General features: G+C 40.0%; 1 protein-coding gene across 8 annotated transcripts in view; it reads right to left on the bottom strand.

The window, feature by feature from the left end:
• Positions 1 to 698: 698 nt before the first annotated feature.
• LOC139259816 (formin-like protein 2) overlaps positions 699 to 18,017 on the bottom strand; it is a 425,278-nt gene continuing 407,959 nt past the window's right edge. For 5 of the 8 annotated variants that reach the window (XM_070875639.1, XM_070875635.1, XM_070875643.1 and 2 more), the window contains exons 23-26: positions 16,185 to 16,286; positions 15,278 to 15,376; positions 13,874 to 13,997; positions 699 to 2,523 (exon numbers count right to left, since the gene is read on the bottom strand). In XM_070875639.1, the coding sequence (XP_070731740.1) occupies positions 2,414 to 2,523; positions 13,874 to 13,997; positions 15,278 to 15,376; positions 16,185 to 16,286 (435 nt within the window). In that variant the 3' untranslated portion in view covers positions 699 to 2,413. Of the gene's footprint in view, positions 2,524 to 11,025; positions 11,120 to 12,325; positions 13,427 to 13,873; positions 13,998 to 15,277; positions 15,377 to 16,184; positions 16,287 to 18,017 lie in introns of those variants that run through there. The other 3 variants (XM_070875637.1, XM_070875636.1, XM_070875638.1) reach the window with 3 other exon arrangements.

The raw sequence follows: 18,017 nt of genomic DNA on the forward strand, positions 1-18,017 counted from the left end.
AGACAGGTTAGATGCAGGAAGAATGTTCCCAATGTTGGGGAAGTCCAGAACCAGGGGTCACAGTCTAAGGATAAGGGGTAAGCCATTTAGGACCGAGATGAGGAGAAACTTCTTCACCCAGAGTGGTGAACCTGTGGAATTCTCTACCACAGAAAGTTGTTGAGGCCAATTCACTAAATATATTCAAAAAGGAGTTAGATGTAGTCCTTACTACTAGGGGGATCAAGGGGTATGGTGAGAAAGCAGGAATGGGGTACTGAAGTTGCATGTTCAGCCATGAACTCATTGAATGGTGGTGCAGGCTCGAAGGGCCGAATGGCCAATCCTGCACCTATTTTCTATGTTTCTATAGGCACGCACACACCCTGTGCAAATTTCTGTCTGTCAAGGCTGTGGCTGTGTTGATCTCCAGTGTCCTTATCCCCCTTTCCAGCCACCTCTTCTGTTGGTGAAGCAGCGCTGCTGAGATATTGCAGCTGGGAGCTGGTGTTTCTCCTGGCAATAGGAATCCTGTCCTCCTTAATTAATGACCCGTAACACAAGGAACTAGGTCATGGTTGGAGTAGATGCAGAGGATCAGGCAGAGGTCCCACCCCAGCCTGACTTAACAGAAGAATCTCACACCATGTGTAAAATGTAACTGGAAGTTTGTTTTTCTTTTTTTGGGTAATACACTCTGGAAGATTTCAAGCAGAGACTTCTATGTAGTAGTGTAAAGGTGTTTATTTGACCATTAACAAATCTGGTTTCTATTAATAGTTTTTTTTATAAAACAGTTCTATTTTGCCAACAAGCAGGAAACTAAAGTACATGAGCAGAACATGCCAACATTCCGGTCACTCATCCAGGACAACATAAAATTCTTCACTCAAATTTGCAATCTTTAAAATTTAGCTGCTGTGCGTTAACTTAGAATTTATGGTCAGTTGACCCAAGATATTGCTAAAATTGAACACTGCACTCTCCTTATCGTCAACTTCCTTGTTTACTTGCCGGTGGACAAAAGACACAATCTTGGCATGTTCTATGCACCATATACACACCGTGTAGAAAATGATACAAAGCAGATGACTTTAAAATTAAGTTTACAGTGAAACTGTAAGCAGAAGTTAATCTGATAATGATGAGCCAAACCTTGGTCACTGTCATTTTAGTTAAATATAAAAACAGAACTATAAGTTAAAATAACATTCAAATTGTATAGCACAGGCTGTCGCAATATTTTTAAACAATATGTACAATATTACCCAGAGGCTATCGAGTGAATCAAAGAACTGTAAAAAACCATAAAAATGCACTGATTTCTTAGCAAAATATCTGTACATTTAGGACAGCTTTATCTAAATATAACTACACATTGTTCAAAACAAAAAATAATGCCAGTCACAAGTGGGTCACATGAGCCAAATGCAAACAGGAAGGAGTTCAGTGGTTAAATACTATACAATAAACTTTACAATCAACATGGCGAGGCAATGCAATCAAGGAGATTAAAATATAAGCCAAACAGGCACATTTTCAGAGAAGTACATGAATTCAATTTCTACTTCAACTGTTGAAAATTGTTAATGTACAATTTTACACCTTTGTGTCCAGTAACAAATTTCTACTTTTGGTCCTCAGACGCTTAATACTGTTTAGTTAGAGGTTAATACCGTAGTCATATCTACAAGTTTTTTTTCCCCCAATACTCCATATTTGATGAGTATATAACTTTTTCTTTAAACGTTTGTCCTCACAATGCACCCGTAGGCCTGTTTGTTCCATTTCTTTTGACACTGCTGGCAAACAAGATAGTATTGTATCTGTTGATCATTGTAGATTGGTCACCTGTGGTGAAGAGAGTTGCTTCTCTATTTAAATTACCAAATTCCACAGATTTGGTGCCATGGTTAGATAGTGCCAATACAAACAAACAAATTGTGTGCAACGCAAGTACAGTGTGCAGTCTTCAAATGAACTCAATTAACATTAACTGCCTCGGCAGTTTATGGCAAGCTATTCCACATGCATTATTCCTTATCTCCACCAAACACCAAGCATCTCTATCCATTTTTCTTGGCTTCAACATTTCATGTCAAATTTAAAACAGTTTAGAGATCACAATTTTTAGTTTGCAACCTTGTTAATTTATTGAATATAATAAAACATCAGTTGTTATATCAACAGTTACACGCTGCAGCAGTATTGTGCTGTGTAGCTCGAGAGGAATTTTTACATTGAGGCACTTGTTAACTTGGGCTGAATAAATCTGCTAGCCCACGCAGATTGCCTGTGATTCTTCCTCTTGCCCTCATCCCAGTTTCCAACAGCATGTCACTCTAGTTACGTGGTAACAAACGCACGCACGCACGCTTCACGCAGACACCGTATCATTCAAACACACTCATACTCTCAACACTTTCCTTCTCCATCACAATGCCAATTCAGTGCTATTCACTGAGCGCAAGTTTTGTTCATCGAAACGTCTTCTCACACTTCTTCTCACCGCATCTGCACGCCTGTACGGTTGGTTCCTAAGATCTGTAGAAATGAAGTTCAAATTAAGATGATGTAAAAACAAAGGAAAAAAAGCAAATGTTTTACTGTGAATGAGAAGACAATCTAGCAAAGCAGCTTGTGTGCAGTGGTCAATCCCAGAAAGTACCAGCAAGAAATACTACTGTATCAAAACTACTGACAGCTCTGCAAAATTGAGCAACTCCTGTTATCCCTATATTTGCCTGTAAATTACATTTTTATGATGTATTCAATCAGTTTTTGAACTGGATTATTTCAAGCAACAGCCAACCTAATTAAAAGGTAATTTTCAATAGCTAATTGCAAACACAATCATTTCTGCCTAGTCACATACCACTGTACTGTGGAGCAATCCATTTGATGGTAATGCACTTTCATTCATTCCAGTCTGAGTATACTTCACTTGTGGTATGCAGTTTTTCTATAAAAGCTTTTTTTTTTTAAAGTGTATATTATATATATATATATATATATATTTTCTCCTTGCCTTCACTTTATTTTTCCACCACTTTGGTGGGCCTCTGCTGCAACTCCCACTCCTTGGCCAAGAAAGCTGAATATAATCTGCTTTTAAGTAATTTAATATAATTGATTACCAAATATGTGCTTGCTTAAATCCCAAATTAAACCTTTTTTGCTAGATTTCTCCTTTTTGAGCTCTTCCAATGATAGCTACCACTTAATAGGTGAAGTCAGGTGAGACAGCTAGGTGTTAAGTGACACATATTACTGTAAACCATTAAGCAGCACACTAGTGCTGAAATTGTATGCAAAGTAAACAGTTTTACGCACAATCTTTTCTAAAACAAAACCCACCAATTTAGCATTGTATGATTTTTTTTTTTACACTATTTAAAAATTAATCAGATTGAGATGATTTGCTGCAGAATCTTCAGGGCCCTGGTGAAGTTTCACTGCTGATTTGTGTAGGAATTGTGTAGGATGCAAAATAAAGGTGGTACAGCTGTAGCATGCTTGTGTGATCATGGACATCTAGCCAGCACCTTCTATTATGCGGCTCCAGGCATAATCTTGTGGGGATTGACAGCCCAAGACTTGACACCAGAGAAGCTGGACAGTGGCAAGAAATAGGCCACCTTCATCAAGTCTATATTTCGTTGATTTTGACTAGCAAGAGATTGCTTTTCTTTACAGCCTGTAAAACAGGACTGCAATATTCCATCACTGTGGCTCTACATTATGTAGAACACTAATTTTGCCATTGATGAGAAAGATTTTTATAAAATCATCATTTGGGGGTAGAACCAGTTTCAGAAATTCTAGTGGAGTGTGGGAGATGGATGCTTCATCGGTCTACCCACTCTGTGGTGATATCATTTTTGGAGCTGGTACTGGCAACCTCAGATGGAAATGTTGCCAGATCTGCCCACCAGTAAGTACAACTGCACAAAACAGGATCCGACATTCCTGGTCCATAAGTAGGCTCCACAATGCCATATCCAAATGACAATCTTTTGCCATTAGGAGAACGTGAAAGAATAAGGATCCAATGAAATGGAATCATTTCACGACACTGTCACCTCATGACAGAACGGCAAGGTACTATTCCAACATCCTGCCATGGGAGGCTGGGTACCCCTGTAGCATCATTAAATAAACCTCATCCTCAGAATTTGGGACATGATGAGGACAGGCAGGTGGATGAAGTCCTGATCCATTGGACTTCTTGCAGTGGTGCTGGACTTCTGGAATTTCTACAGAGTCCCTTTGGTACCTTCATTCCGCGGTGTAGATCTGGTGTGATCAGCAACCACTGGAACTTAAGGTCGCTGACCCTTGTATGCCCCATCTTCCTTGGTTATGGAATCTTCTCAACAGTGAATACACGATTTAACAAGAAGAAAATGGAGAACTATCAGGATGCCACCTGTTCTTCAGAGTTGGTGGCACTGAGGGAGTACGTTTCATCAACAAAGTGAGTGGCACTTCCAATCACCACTGGTCACTGAAGATGGAAAAGAGAGTACGGCAAAACATTCTTCCTTAAAGCATTGTGATAAGAAAATTACTGACATTCATTATTATGTAGTGTTGTAATCATCTGAGGAAGCTGAATATCCCATTCAGCAGGCCGTCTGATATACTGCTAGAAGCTCGTTTCTGAAATGAGGCCCAAATACCATAGTGAAGGTTGTAGAAATGTCGATATTTACTGTTCCAGCTTTGTGCCGGACATGAGAGGATCATTCCATTTATACCGCATGAGCTTCAGGTTGATTGATTGATTGATTTACTCTGCAGCCAAATTAGCAACCAGATCGTAACTTGTAATTGAAATGCTACCATAGTTTCTCTGATTATGGTTTCCACGAGCTTTGGTACAATAGATACATTAGATTCCAAAAATCCTTACTTATCACAGGAATAGCTTTTTTTCTGGGAGCAAGCTTTAGCTTGTCTACTGAAGAAAAGCAGATGATTCTTTACATCGGTTGAAAAGAATCCCAGCACATATGCCTTACAGCAGCTTTTCCACTCAAGTTACACAAGCTCCCAGAGGTCATTGAAGCAAAATGCATCCGGAAATCTTTTGGGAGCCACTCTCCCAACTGCCTGCCAATTTCTGTCCCCTTCTCTCCCCTCCCCCCACTCCCCCACACACTTCTGGCACTTTCCGTCAGAGAAGACAGCTGCCCTGGAAAGCTGGCCAGGATCGGGACCCATTCTTGCAGCAGGGGGGAGATCTCGCCATGCTGCATTCCATGGGAAGATCCAGAGATCTGAAATTCATCTCCAATTGTCTAGACAAAGTCTCCCTGTGCGAATTCTATTCCATTCATTGTATACTTATCAAACACACACTGCAATTTCTCTTCCTAATTGCGTAATCAATGCAAATCCATCTGCAACTTGTTAACCCTATACATCACGTAAGAAATAGGAATAGGTGTAGGCCATACGACCCCCTCGAGCCTGCTCCGCCATTCAATAAGATCGTGGCTAATCTGATCATGGACTCCGCTCCACTTTCCCGCCCGTTCCCCATAACCCTTTATCCCCTTCGTTTAAGAAAATGTCTATTTCTGTCTTAAATTTATTCAATGTTCCAGCTTTCACAGTTCTCTGAGGCAGCGAATTCCATAGATTCACAACCCTCAGAAGAAATTTCTCCTCATCTCTGTTTTAAGTGGGCGGCCCCTTCTAAGATCATGCCCTCTAGTTCCAGTCTCCCCCATCAGTGGAAACATCCTGTCTGCATCCACCTTGTCAAGCCCCCTCATAATCTTATACGTTTCAATAAGATAATCTCTCAATCTTCTGAATTCCAATGAGTAGAGGCCCAACCTACTCAACCTTTCATCATAAGTCAACACCCTAATCCCTGGAATCAACCTTGTGAACCTTCTCTGAACTGCCTCCAAAGCAAGTATATCCTTTCGTAAATATGGAAATCAAAACTGCCAGTATTCCAGGTATGGCCTCACCAATACCCTGTACAACTGTAACGAGACTTGCTTGCTTTTATATTCCACCCCCTTTGCAATAAAGGCCAAGATTCCATTGGCCTTCCTGATCACTTGCTGTACCTGCATACTATCCTTTAGTGTTTCATGCACAAGTACTCCAGATCCTGCTGTACTGCAGCACTTTGCAATCTTGCTCCATTTAAATAATAACTTGCTCTTTGAATTTTTTTCTGCCAAAGGGCATGACCTCACACTTTCCAACATTATACTCTATCTGCCAAATTTTTGCCCACTCACTTAGCCTGGCTATGTCCTTTTGCAGATTTTCTTGTGTTCTCACACATTGCTTTCCCTCTCATCTTTGTATAGTCAGCAAACTTGGCTACGTTACACTCAGTCCCTTCTTCCAAGTCGTTAATAGAGATTTTAAATAGTTGGGGTCCCAGTACTGATCCCTGTGGCACCCTACTAGTTACTGGTTGCCAACCAGAGAATGAACCATTTATCCCGACTCTCTGTTCTCTGTTAGTTAGCCAATCCTCTATCCATGTTAATATATTACCCCCAACCCCATGAACTTTTACCTTGTGCAGTAACCTTTTATGTGGCACCTTGTCAAATGCCTTCTCCAAGTCCGAATACACCACATCCACTGGTTTCCCTTTATCCACCCTGTTCGTTACATTCTCAAAGAACTCCAGCAAATTTGTCAAATATGACTTCCTCTTCATAAATCCATGCTGACTCTGCCTGACTGAATTTTGCTTTTCCAAATGTCCTGCTACTGATTCTTTAATAATGGACTCCAACATTTTCCCAACCACAGATGTTAGGCTAACTGGTCTATAGTTTCCTGCTTTTTGTCTGCCTCCTTTTTTTAAAATAGGGTTGTTACATTTGCAGTTTTCCAATCTGCTAGGACCTCCCCAGAATCCAGGGAATTTTGGTAAATTACAACCAATGCATCCACAATCCCTGCCGCTACTTCTCTTAAGACCCTCAGATGCAAGTCATCAGATCCAGGGGATTTATCTGCCTTTAGTCCTATTATCTTACTGAGTACCACCTCCTTAGTGATTGGGATTGTGTTAAGTTCCTTCCCCTCCCCTATAGTCCCTAGACTATCCACTGTTGGAATATGGTTCGTGTCCCCTACCGTAAAGACTGATACAAAATATTTGTTCAGAGTTTCTGCCATCTCCATGTTCCCCATTACTAGTTTCCCAGTCTCGTCCTCTAAGGGACCAACATTTACTTTAGCCACTCTTTTCCTTTTTATACACCTATAGAAACTCTTGCTATCTGTTATAATATTTTGCGCTAGTTTACTTTCATAGACTATCTTCCCTTTCTTAATCATTTTTTTTAGTCGTTCTTTACTGGCTTTTAAAAGCTTCCCAGTCTTCTGTCCTCCCACTAGTTTTGGCCACTTTGTATGCCCTTGTTTTTAATTGGATACCATCTTTTTTTTCTTTAGTTAGCCACGAATGGCTATCTTTTCTCTTGCACCCTTTCCTCCTCACTGGAAAATATTTTTCTTGAGAGTTGTGAAATATCTCCTTAAATGTACACCACTGTTCATCAACCGTCCTACACTTTAATCTATTTTCCCAGTCCACTTTACCCAACTCTGTCCTCATACCTTCATAGTCTCCTTTATTTAAGCTTAGTACGCTGGTTAGAGATCCAACTTTCTCACCCTTCATCTGAATTTGAAATTCAATCATGCTATGATCACTCATTCCAAGCGGATCCTTTACTAGGAGATTGTTTATTAATCCTGTCTCATTCCACAGGACCAGATCTAAGACAGCCTGCCCCCTGGTTGGTTCCATTATGTACTGCTCAAGGAACCTGTCCCTTATGCACTCTATGAACTCCTCCTCAAGGCTACCCTGACCAATTTGATTTGTCCAATCAATATGGAGGTTAAAATCACCCATGATTATTGCTGTTCCCTTTTTACAAGCCCCCACTATTTCCTGGTTTATGCTCCAACCAACAGAGTTGCTTCTGTTTGGGGGCCTATAGACTATGCCCACCAGTGACTTTTTCCCCTTATTGTTCCTTATCTCCACCCAAACGGTTTCAACACCCTTATCATTTGAGCCAATATCGTTTCTTACTATTGCAGTGATTCCATCATTTATCAACAGAGCTACCCCACCACCTTTTTCCTTTCTGTCTGTCTTTCTGGATTGTCAAGTACCCCTGAATATTTCATTCCCAGTCCTGGTCACCTTGCAACCACATCTCTCTAATGCCTATTAGATCATACCCCCATTTGTCTCAGTTTGTGCCGTCAACTCATCTATCTTGTTACAAATGCTACGTGCATTTCGACAAAGTGCCTTTAAGTTTGTTTTTTTACCTTTTTTTCCTGTTTGTTTCCTCTCTCCGTCAAACTCACTTTCTTTATTTTTGCTTTCTAATTCCAGCTTTACTCCCCTCCCTACTGAATCTAGTTTCAGATTCCCGCCCCCCTGCCAAGCTAGTTTAAACTCTCCCCAACAGCACTAGCAAACCTCCCCGTGAGGATATTGGTCCCGGCTCTGTTGAGGTGCAACCCGTCCGGCTTGTACATTTCTCTGCTGCTTCCCAATGATATTGTTGTCTGCAAGATTCCAGATTGGTTTCTATGTTCAGGGCATTTATATAGATTAGATTAAATGCAAGTGGTTGTTGTTTCTGTATAGTGCCTCTAATATAGAAATCATCCCAAGGCACTGGGGGAGGAGCATACATAAATGGACTAAAGCTGTGAAAGCTGAGCTGTGGTGGGAGAGTTAGAGGATCAAAAGCTTGGTCAAAAAGATGAGTTTTGCGAAGGCTTTCAAGATTGAGAAATGTGGAGAGGCAGAAGGATTTAGGAAGGGAATTTCAGGGGGTGGGGGGGGTAATGGAAAAAAGGCCTGTGTCAGGACCACAATGTAATGTAAAGGTGGAGGAGACTGAACAGACCTTGAAGGGGTTTGGGGATGAGGCTTTTAAAATGTAATGTACCCGAGAACAAGGACGGAATTAAGAGCAGGCAGAATAAGAGGGATAGGTGACCAGGACTTAGTGCAGGACAGAATCCAGGCACCTGAGTTTTGAACAAATTTGAAGTTTGCAGAAGGTGCAGGATGAAAGACTGGTCAGGAGTACCTTCACCACAGGGACTGCAGCAGTTTAAATATCAAAAGCATAACTAAGGGTTTCAGCTGCAGCAAGTGGTAAGGTAGGAATGGAGGTGGCAAAAGTGTGGAGATGGATAGGATGTACAGCTTCAAACAGGTGCCAAGGTTTTGCATGCTCCAGTTCAGCCTGAACTGATTATCACCGAATCCCCCACCATCAACACCCTGAGGGTCACCATTGACCAGAAACTTAACTGGATATTCTGCAGCGAGCGACTCACCTCCTGATTCCTTGAAGCCTTTCCACCAAGTACAAGTCAGGAGTGTGACGGAATACTCTCCACGTGCCTGGATGAGTGCAGCTCCGACAACACTCAAGAAGCTCAACATGATCCACAAAGCAGCCCACTTGATTGGCACCCCATCCACCACCTTAAACATTCACTTCCTCCACCACCTGCACATCGTGGCTGCAGTGTGTACCATCTACAAGGTGCACTGCAGCAACTCCAAAACCAACGACCTCTACCACCTAGAAGGCAGGCACATTGGAACACTATTACCTGCAAGTTCCCCTCCAAGTTACACCACCATCCTAACTTGGAAATATATCGCTGTTCCTTCATCTTTGATGGGTCAAAATCTTGAACTCCCTACGTAACAGCACTATGGGAGTACATTCACCACAGAGACTACAGCAGTTCAAGACAGCAGCTCACCCCCACCTTCTCGAGGGCAATTCAGGATAGGCAATAAATGCTGGCCTTGCCAGCGATGGCCACATCATGTGAATGAATAAAAAAAAGATGGCTATGGCGTGGGATGATATTGTTATCAGGGAAATTAAGTTTATGGCAGAGGTCAAAAGGTGATGGCATCAGTCACCCCTAATGGTCAGTTGGAGAAAATTGAGACTCATCCACCACTGGATATCACATAGGCTTTCTGAACAACATTGTGGTGCTCATGGGGTCAGTAAACTGGTAGTGAAGTTGAGCTGGGTGTCACTAGTCATATATTTAGAAGCTGAGTATGTGCATGCAGTGATGCCATTGAGGGGTAGCATGTTGAAGAGTTAGAAACAAGGGCCAAGGATAGATCCTTTGGGAGACTCCAAAGGTGATGGTGTTAGGACAACCAAAGAAGCTATTGCTTGAGATGAGGCTGATTGTGTTGGGACAGGCAAAAGTGAAGTCACACAAGGGCAGTCCCACGGAGCTGGATAACACAGGAGAAGGGAAGGTTCATGTGTTTTCTGAAAGTCTAAATAAACTATTATATAGAGTTTCAGGATATACCTTATTTATAACATCCTCAAAGAGCTGAATCTCAACCCAATTAGGTTTCAGTATCAAGAATAATTAAGTTACGCAATGCTCCATTTTCCTAATTAAACTTACCAGCCATGGAAACAAATCTTTGCAAGTAGCCCTGGCTGAGAAGCAGATATATGATGAGACAAGCCTTTCACAGTTTTAAAGAGTATAGTTTGGAGATGATTCACACATGCTTTATATATCATTGAACACTTCTTTCATTTTCCAATTCAAATTGCCCAAGAGCTAACTAATCACAAAACGGAAATCTGTGTTTCCGCAGCACCATACTGGTGATCAAGGCGTATCTGAATAATATTCTAATGGGATTGTCTTGTTTGCTGTAACTTCAGTGGAAGACCCGCTGAAACCCTTACAAATGGCATAAATGGTGTTGCCCCAATTTTCTGGCATTTCCCCCAAAGTTAAGAGAGACGAGCGGGAGAACCTCACAGAAAGTGACCCCTAACATGGCTACACTCCACTAACATTACTCGAGACTGAAAAAAGATCTCATTCTTATAGTATTAGCTTTCTCTAATAAATACAAATTGATAAAGCATGCATTTTCTGCTTTATCGTATGCATATTTATACACGTGTCTGCTATAGTATAGCTGTAGCAAGAAAAAGCAATGCTTGCCAGCTCTGTGTGTCCTCCACCACCGCTGTGCAAGAAACATTCCTTACCCTCGAGGGACAATTTGGAAATTTAGTGATAGTATTCTTCTTTAGAGCTAAACAGAAAAAACACAAAGGATGGTTACATTTTTAAAAAGAGGGAAAAGAGGAATAAATAACTCTCATTCTAATGTTCCAGATTTCCAGCACAGTTAGCCATTGCAGCAGAATAGCCACCAAAAGAGAGGTTAGAACAGGTTTGTCAGCTGTTGCAGATACAGTACAGCAGAAGCAGAGTACAGAAGGCAGAGTCCACGTTCACAATTCAGTTCGTGGAAACAAATTCACAAGCTGCTTTGAAGATTGACTTCAACAAGACAGGACATAACATAGCCCTATGCAAGAGTTAAACACAGATCATCATAATTTCCAAGTTGATAAAAAGTAACATTTCTCTCATAACAGAGTTTCATTAAATGATCATAGAGTGTTGGTAAGATCAGTAAAATTGATCTTTTAATGACATATCAGTTAAAATAGGGTATAAATTGAGATGCACATGCTGTGTTAGATGAAATGCTTTAGTGATCAGAAGAGCCTCATGTATAGCTTTGATACTTGACCTGAAGTCATTCAATGCAAGCATTTTTGGTTGAATTCATTCATTGTGCAAATCCACTAAAAATATACATGCCAGAGAACTACAGCAAACACAGATTAGGTCATGCATATATTAAAAGTGGCTCAGTCAGAATAGCCCCCCCCCCCCCCCCCCCCACCCCACAAGCAAGCAAGCAAGCAAAATATGCCTGAAAATGCAAACATTTTCCAATTCATGCATTAGTTTGACTGCAAAACCAAAGAAATAATACTTTCATGCAGGGCAATTTTACCATTTCTATTTACAGCACCAAACATTTCATTAACATAGTCAGGTGGATTACAGTAAGAATGAATAGCACAAGCATGGCGTAGCAATGAAGTAATGTACAAGAACAGCCGGCAATATATCAATACCATACCAATGCATTTCAAACAGCCAAAATGCACAATAAAGTCCTCACTAACTTTAAAACATGCAACTGTAATGGAAAATGAGCAAAAATAATTCCCAAAATGTAACACGCTTTCTCATTCTTTTCAAGGTATCACATTTCACATGGCCAGAAAAAAAGGAGTAGGCATTTTATTAAAAAATAGGCAACCTTTAAGAGCTTCAGTTGTTAAAATGTAATATTTTAGTAATGGGAATCTTCAGAGTGAGCTGATTCACAGAAGAACCGAGAGCCACGTTTGGCTGTTCGAGCTGTAAAGGGCACGGTCTTCAGCACTGCATGGAAGATAACAGCCAAACAAGACAAAGAGGAAACAATAAGAAGCAAACAAACTAGTGTACTAGTATATGGTTAGTCAATAACTAAGTTAAGGCACAGGTACTTCGACATTTAAAAAAAAAATTAGATTGTTAAAAAGCATTACGCGAAACATCAATTGCTGGAGTCTGTAAATAATCTTTCACGTTGGCAAGCTACATATTAGCACTCATTTAAAAGATTTAATCATAAGGCATACATTACACTATTACATCATGCATTTATTAAAATGAGCAGTTAAAAGAACTTGCAACAACAAAAAACTCATGGTGTTAGTGTGAGACATTAATTACAATGAGGAATACAATGAATGTTAAACACGTTAGGGGTCAGTTTAACTTTTGGTGATGGTGTAAAAAGGTAATATCAGATAGCCCGATTTTCCCCTCAATTGATTTTAAAAAATCGGTCAGGGTATGTGGGCAGCCTTTCCAGTATTACCCGTTTACACTGTTGGCAAAAGTTAAAATAGCCCATTGCATTTAACTGCGAACTGGAATGAAGATCTAAAGTACCAAATTCTCTTTAGTGTACATTCCCCTTGCATGTGGAATGGTTTAATTTTTCTAGTGGGGTATAAGGCAAAGCTTATTACCTTACTGACAGTTACAAAACTGCTCCAATTTACAAACATTGTGCCAAATTTCACACACACTGTTAAAGGATGCGATTGGACTTGATGTGTGTAATTTCTGTAAAACTAATTCTGAATGCAATCAACAATTAAAGATAGGAGAGATGCAGACAGAGATAAAAAGCCAAAAGTCCATGTACTTTAGTTATTCACCTCCATTAAGAGATTAAGTGCATGCTTGAAATAAATGATAACTTGAGTGGTTTTCAAGTTGAATCTTCAGTCCTCTGAATCCCTGATCTGACTATATCACGGTGGGGAGCTACAGGAACGGAACGAACATTGAAAACAGTTGCCCCAGGGCTTCTCTCCACTTATCTCCTTGCTGCCAACATCGAGTAGCATTGATGGAAGCCTGGCACCAGGTCATCTACCTCCTCCCTCAGCTGCTGTGTTCCAGGTCTGTGTACTCAAATCTATCAGATACAAGTGTAAGGAATCTCATCCATCAATCCTGATGTGGGCACAAGATGAAACACCTGAAATGATTTCCTCAAACAAATTTTACTCTATCCCCCAGCAAGAACATCTCTTGCAAGCTAGACAAAGTGTGGCACTGGCAAATCATGGACATGTAAATGGTCTGGAGCATCCTGCCCTTCTGGGTGAAATGGGATAAACAAGTAGCCATATGGACAGAAGGGGGAGAAGGGCATGGAAAACAATAATACCATTCACTACAATGTTTTCCTGAAAACTACATACAGTATTAGGTATACCTAAATCTGTAAAAATTGTACTTCTGTTTATTATTACTGTGTCTGGCCTTGTATTTGCTTGCATGGGAGCACTGGGTCAGAAGAAGATCAGAAGTTTCACTGAAGCTTACTCTCACCTTCCATGGCCAATATGCCTCGCCTTACCTGTAATGATATCCTCAATGGCACCATCTTTTCCTTCATAGACCTGTCTGTGCTCTCTGACTTGTTTCCTCCTCAGCTCTGCAATTAACTCCTGCTGTTGTCTCTTGGTTTTATGAGATGGGGACTAAAATGTAATAAAACAGAAAATTAACATTCAATATTTGCAGAACAATATTGGTTTAAAGTCTTCAATATCTTTCAAAATTCAGTCTTAATGCCATTAAAACACATAGATCTACGTTTAGAACCAGCCTTTGATATAATCTGCTTTGAATACTACAAAATATTATGATCATAGAGCTATGGGGAAAGAGCAGGAGAGTGGGACTAATTGGTAGTTCTTTTAGAGAGCTGGCACAGGCACGATGGGCTTCCTTCTGTTCTCTCTGATTTTATGACAATATAGAAAGTAGAAATATTTGATCACATCTAGTAGGTGGAGAAGAGGATAGATAGAGTCTAGTGGCAGGGGCACCAATCAAGTGATCTGTTCTGTCTTGGATGGTGCCAAGTTTCTTGAATGTTGTTACAGCTGCACCCATTCAGGCAAATGGCAAGTATTCCATCACACTCTTGACTTGAGCCTTGGTGGAAAAGTGTGTGGGGAGGGGGATCAAGAAATGAGCCACTTATCACAAAGTACCCAGCCTCTGTCCTGCTCTTGTACCCAAAGTGTTGATTAGGCTGGTCCAATTGAATATCTGACAGATGGTGGGCTATCTGGAGTTGATGGTCCACTGAAGGTTAAGAAAAGGCAGTTGGGTTTCTTCTGTTCAACATGATCATTACCTGGAACTTATATGGCATGAATGTTACCTGCCATTTGTCAGCCCAGATGTTGTCCAAGTCCTGCTGTAAGCTGGTGTTGGTTGCTTCATTATTAGAGGAGTTGTGAATGGATCTGAACACTGGAATTGTCAATTAAAGCTCCATTCCTAACATTAGGACAAAGTCTTCATTGATGAAGCAGTTGAAGGACCAAGGACACGTCCATGAAGAACTCATGAAGTGCTCTGAGGCTGTGATGATTGACCTCAGGCAATCATAACTATCTTCTTTTGTGTCAGATATAAGTCCAGCCACTGGAGGATCTCCCCTTTGATCCTTCCATTGATAATTTTGCTAAGGATCCTTGAGTGGGTTTTAGTATTTTAGGTTATTTGGTTAGTACAACACTAAGTGAATTGTTGCTAACTTGTGAATAATAGATGAGTCAGTTTTCTTTATCAAATCACTACCACAAAGTCTAGGGGCAGGAGCAGTTCCAACTTATGCACTGCTCCAGTTTTTAGATTTTGTCACCTAGCTAGCCTACATAAAATTCTGTGAATTTTACACCACTATTACTAATTTTCCAGTACTTTATTTTTTTTAAAATCACATCTTCAGCCAATATCAATGTACCTTTTCATCCTGATGTTCCAACATGGCTTCCTGTTCAAGGATCTTATTCAACAATGCTTGCTCCTGCTTCTTCCGTAGCTCATTGTCCTGGTCTGCTTGCTATTGAAAAAGATACACAGCTTGACACTTTTTTTCCCCTCTTACTATTCTGCACGGTCATATCTTAATCTGCAGCTAATAGGGTGAGTGAAGGCAGTGAAGATTACAGCCTCGAGCATTCTCTGGCTGCATAGCAGTATTATTGAAATATTTGAGCTGGAACTCATGTTGATTTATTTCCCTCCTGTCAGCAACACATCTACTCGCTACACAGGGGAACCACAGGTACAAATGCCAGTCCACAGTGATACCCAAGGCACTAGTTGAAGTTGCATTGTTCCATTAGATAATTTCAAATTGAAAATAATTGTCCTCAGATCTGCTAGACTAATTATTATTCATTTACATAAACATTCAAAGTTAAAAATTGTTAAGAATTATAAAGTATGCTGCATCAAATCATACATAAAAAAATTAAAGGCTATTCTTTTCTGCACTCAGAAGTTCCCCAAAATAGGAGGGTAAATATAGTGCTGCAGCTGTGTCTCCAACCCTTTGTGAGGCACTCTTTGCTGGAGTGCGAGGTCAATGAATTTACCCTACAGGTCCGTCAGAAACCTGCCGTCTCAGAATCTTTACCATCTGTAATGATGATAATCAGTACACAACTTTTATCAACTTCACTTTGTAAACTAGGGAAGTTTGGTAAAAAATGGTTGAAGCAATAATGTAAGAAAACGGGCACAATACATTTAGAAGTATAGTAGATATAATCAGTTAATATCAAACATGTCAATGACTCACACCTACAATCGATGTCAAATCTTACTGGATCTTTTGCAATAGTGGACACGCGAGTGGCTCTTACCCTGTATGACTTCACAAATCTCACAATTACAGGGAAGAAGACTGATGGAGGGGTTGTCTTTGTATTCTCTCCAAAGTATTTAACCACCTCATCAAAGGCATCCTGTATATCACATAAAATGTGAAACATTAAGACGAAAATAGGAAAAATTCTGAAAATGTATGGTAAAGTTAGAAAAATAAACCATGCGACTCAAAATTAAAATAATTGAATACTAATGGTGACTTACTGATATACTCAACAATTTAATATCCCAAGCTTTCTTTCCTATTTCCTTCCACTAAGAATCTTCACTGTGTGCAAACATGTAGTTATCGTTTATTGCAGAATTATCAACAATGTGAATTGAAAACTAATGTGTTACAATTATAAAAATTTGACTAGTCTACTATTATTACATCTACAGCCTAAATATGTTGTACAAATGCCATTATTAAGTTACAAGAGCTTTGTTTCCATACATATATATGTAATATATCTCAAATAATCTGAAAGAAAGACAAGAGATTGGAATCAAAATGGAATGCAGGAAATAACCTTAAAGATTCTGCATCAAAACATATATATTGTCATGATCACATATATGCTACAGAAAATTGCAGTAAGCATTCTAAACAGTAGCATAATGCATACCCGAGCTACGTTTAAATTAGAATCACATTATTGAAAATAATACCATCTTTATTTTAATTTATTCCTGTAACATAAATTAGGGATATTATATAATGGACTGAAAATTGCGGCCTCGCCGGGTCTGTGCGAAATGTGCACGCTCCTGGCGAGGCCTCGCAAAAGCTGGTTCTCGGCACATGATGCACATGCACTGAGAACCGACTTTTCCAATTTGTGAAAATTTATTTGGACAGATTCTACGCATCCCCACAGGAACTCTTGCCCAGCGAATGTCCTTCAAACTTTTACACCTGATAAAAGCAGGAGTATAGCCTACTTTTACCAGCGTAGCATTTTTAAAACATAGAAAAATAAAATGTAATCATTCATTTTTATATTTAAAACCCTGTCCATTAAGGTAAGTTTATTTTTAACCCTATTAAAACACCTAAAAAAAAATGTTCCTCAAATATTTTTTTTCTACAACATTTAATTTCAATTAATTTTAAATATGTGAGTTGTTTTTTGTATTTATTATGCTGTGTTTCTTGTTTTAGGGGGTTATTCTCATTGATAGTAATGGGAGCTGGTATAAATGGAGTTCCCATTATTATCAATGAGAATACTAGATAGTGATTGGTCGTCCAGGCCCACGTGATTCCAGCAGATGCGTTCCTACGTGGAAGACAGATCCCCATGCGCTGTGCAGCAAATGAAGGTCTCAGACCTGAATCCTACGTTCCTCCGGGACCAACAGATAGTTTTGTAGATTTTTTGGGGGTCAGAGGCATTCGTACGAAGGAAGCCTCCGACCGCAATTTTTGGCCCATTGTTTTGCTCATATTTATTTCTTCTGAATTTCTCCATTTAAAATGTCAGCCATGGCTCAGTGGTAGCACCCACGCCTGAGCCAGAAAGTCATGGATTCATAACATCAGTGCAGTACTGAGGGAGTTCTGCATTGTCAGAGGTGACCTCTTTCAGATGAGATGTTAAACTGAGGCCTCATCTATCCTCTCAGATGGATCTTCAATTTGAAGAGCAGGGATGTTTTCCCATTGTCCTGGCCAGCATTTATCCCTTGTTCACCACTAAAACAGATTATCTGGTCATTTATCTCATTGCTGTTTGTGTATAATATGGCTGCCACTAATGCCTACATTTGAATACTGACTACACTGCATGCCCTTCATTGGGGAAAAATCAGAGGACGTGAAGTGC

Source organism: Pristiophorus japonicus, chromosome 3, assembly GCF_044704955.1.
Source record: "Pristiophorus japonicus isolate sPriJap1 chromosome 3, sPriJap1.hap1, whole genome shotgun sequence".
In the NCBI taxonomy this organism is placed as follows: Eukaryota; Metazoa; Chordata; class Chondrichthyes; family Pristiophoridae; genus Pristiophorus; species Pristiophorus japonicus.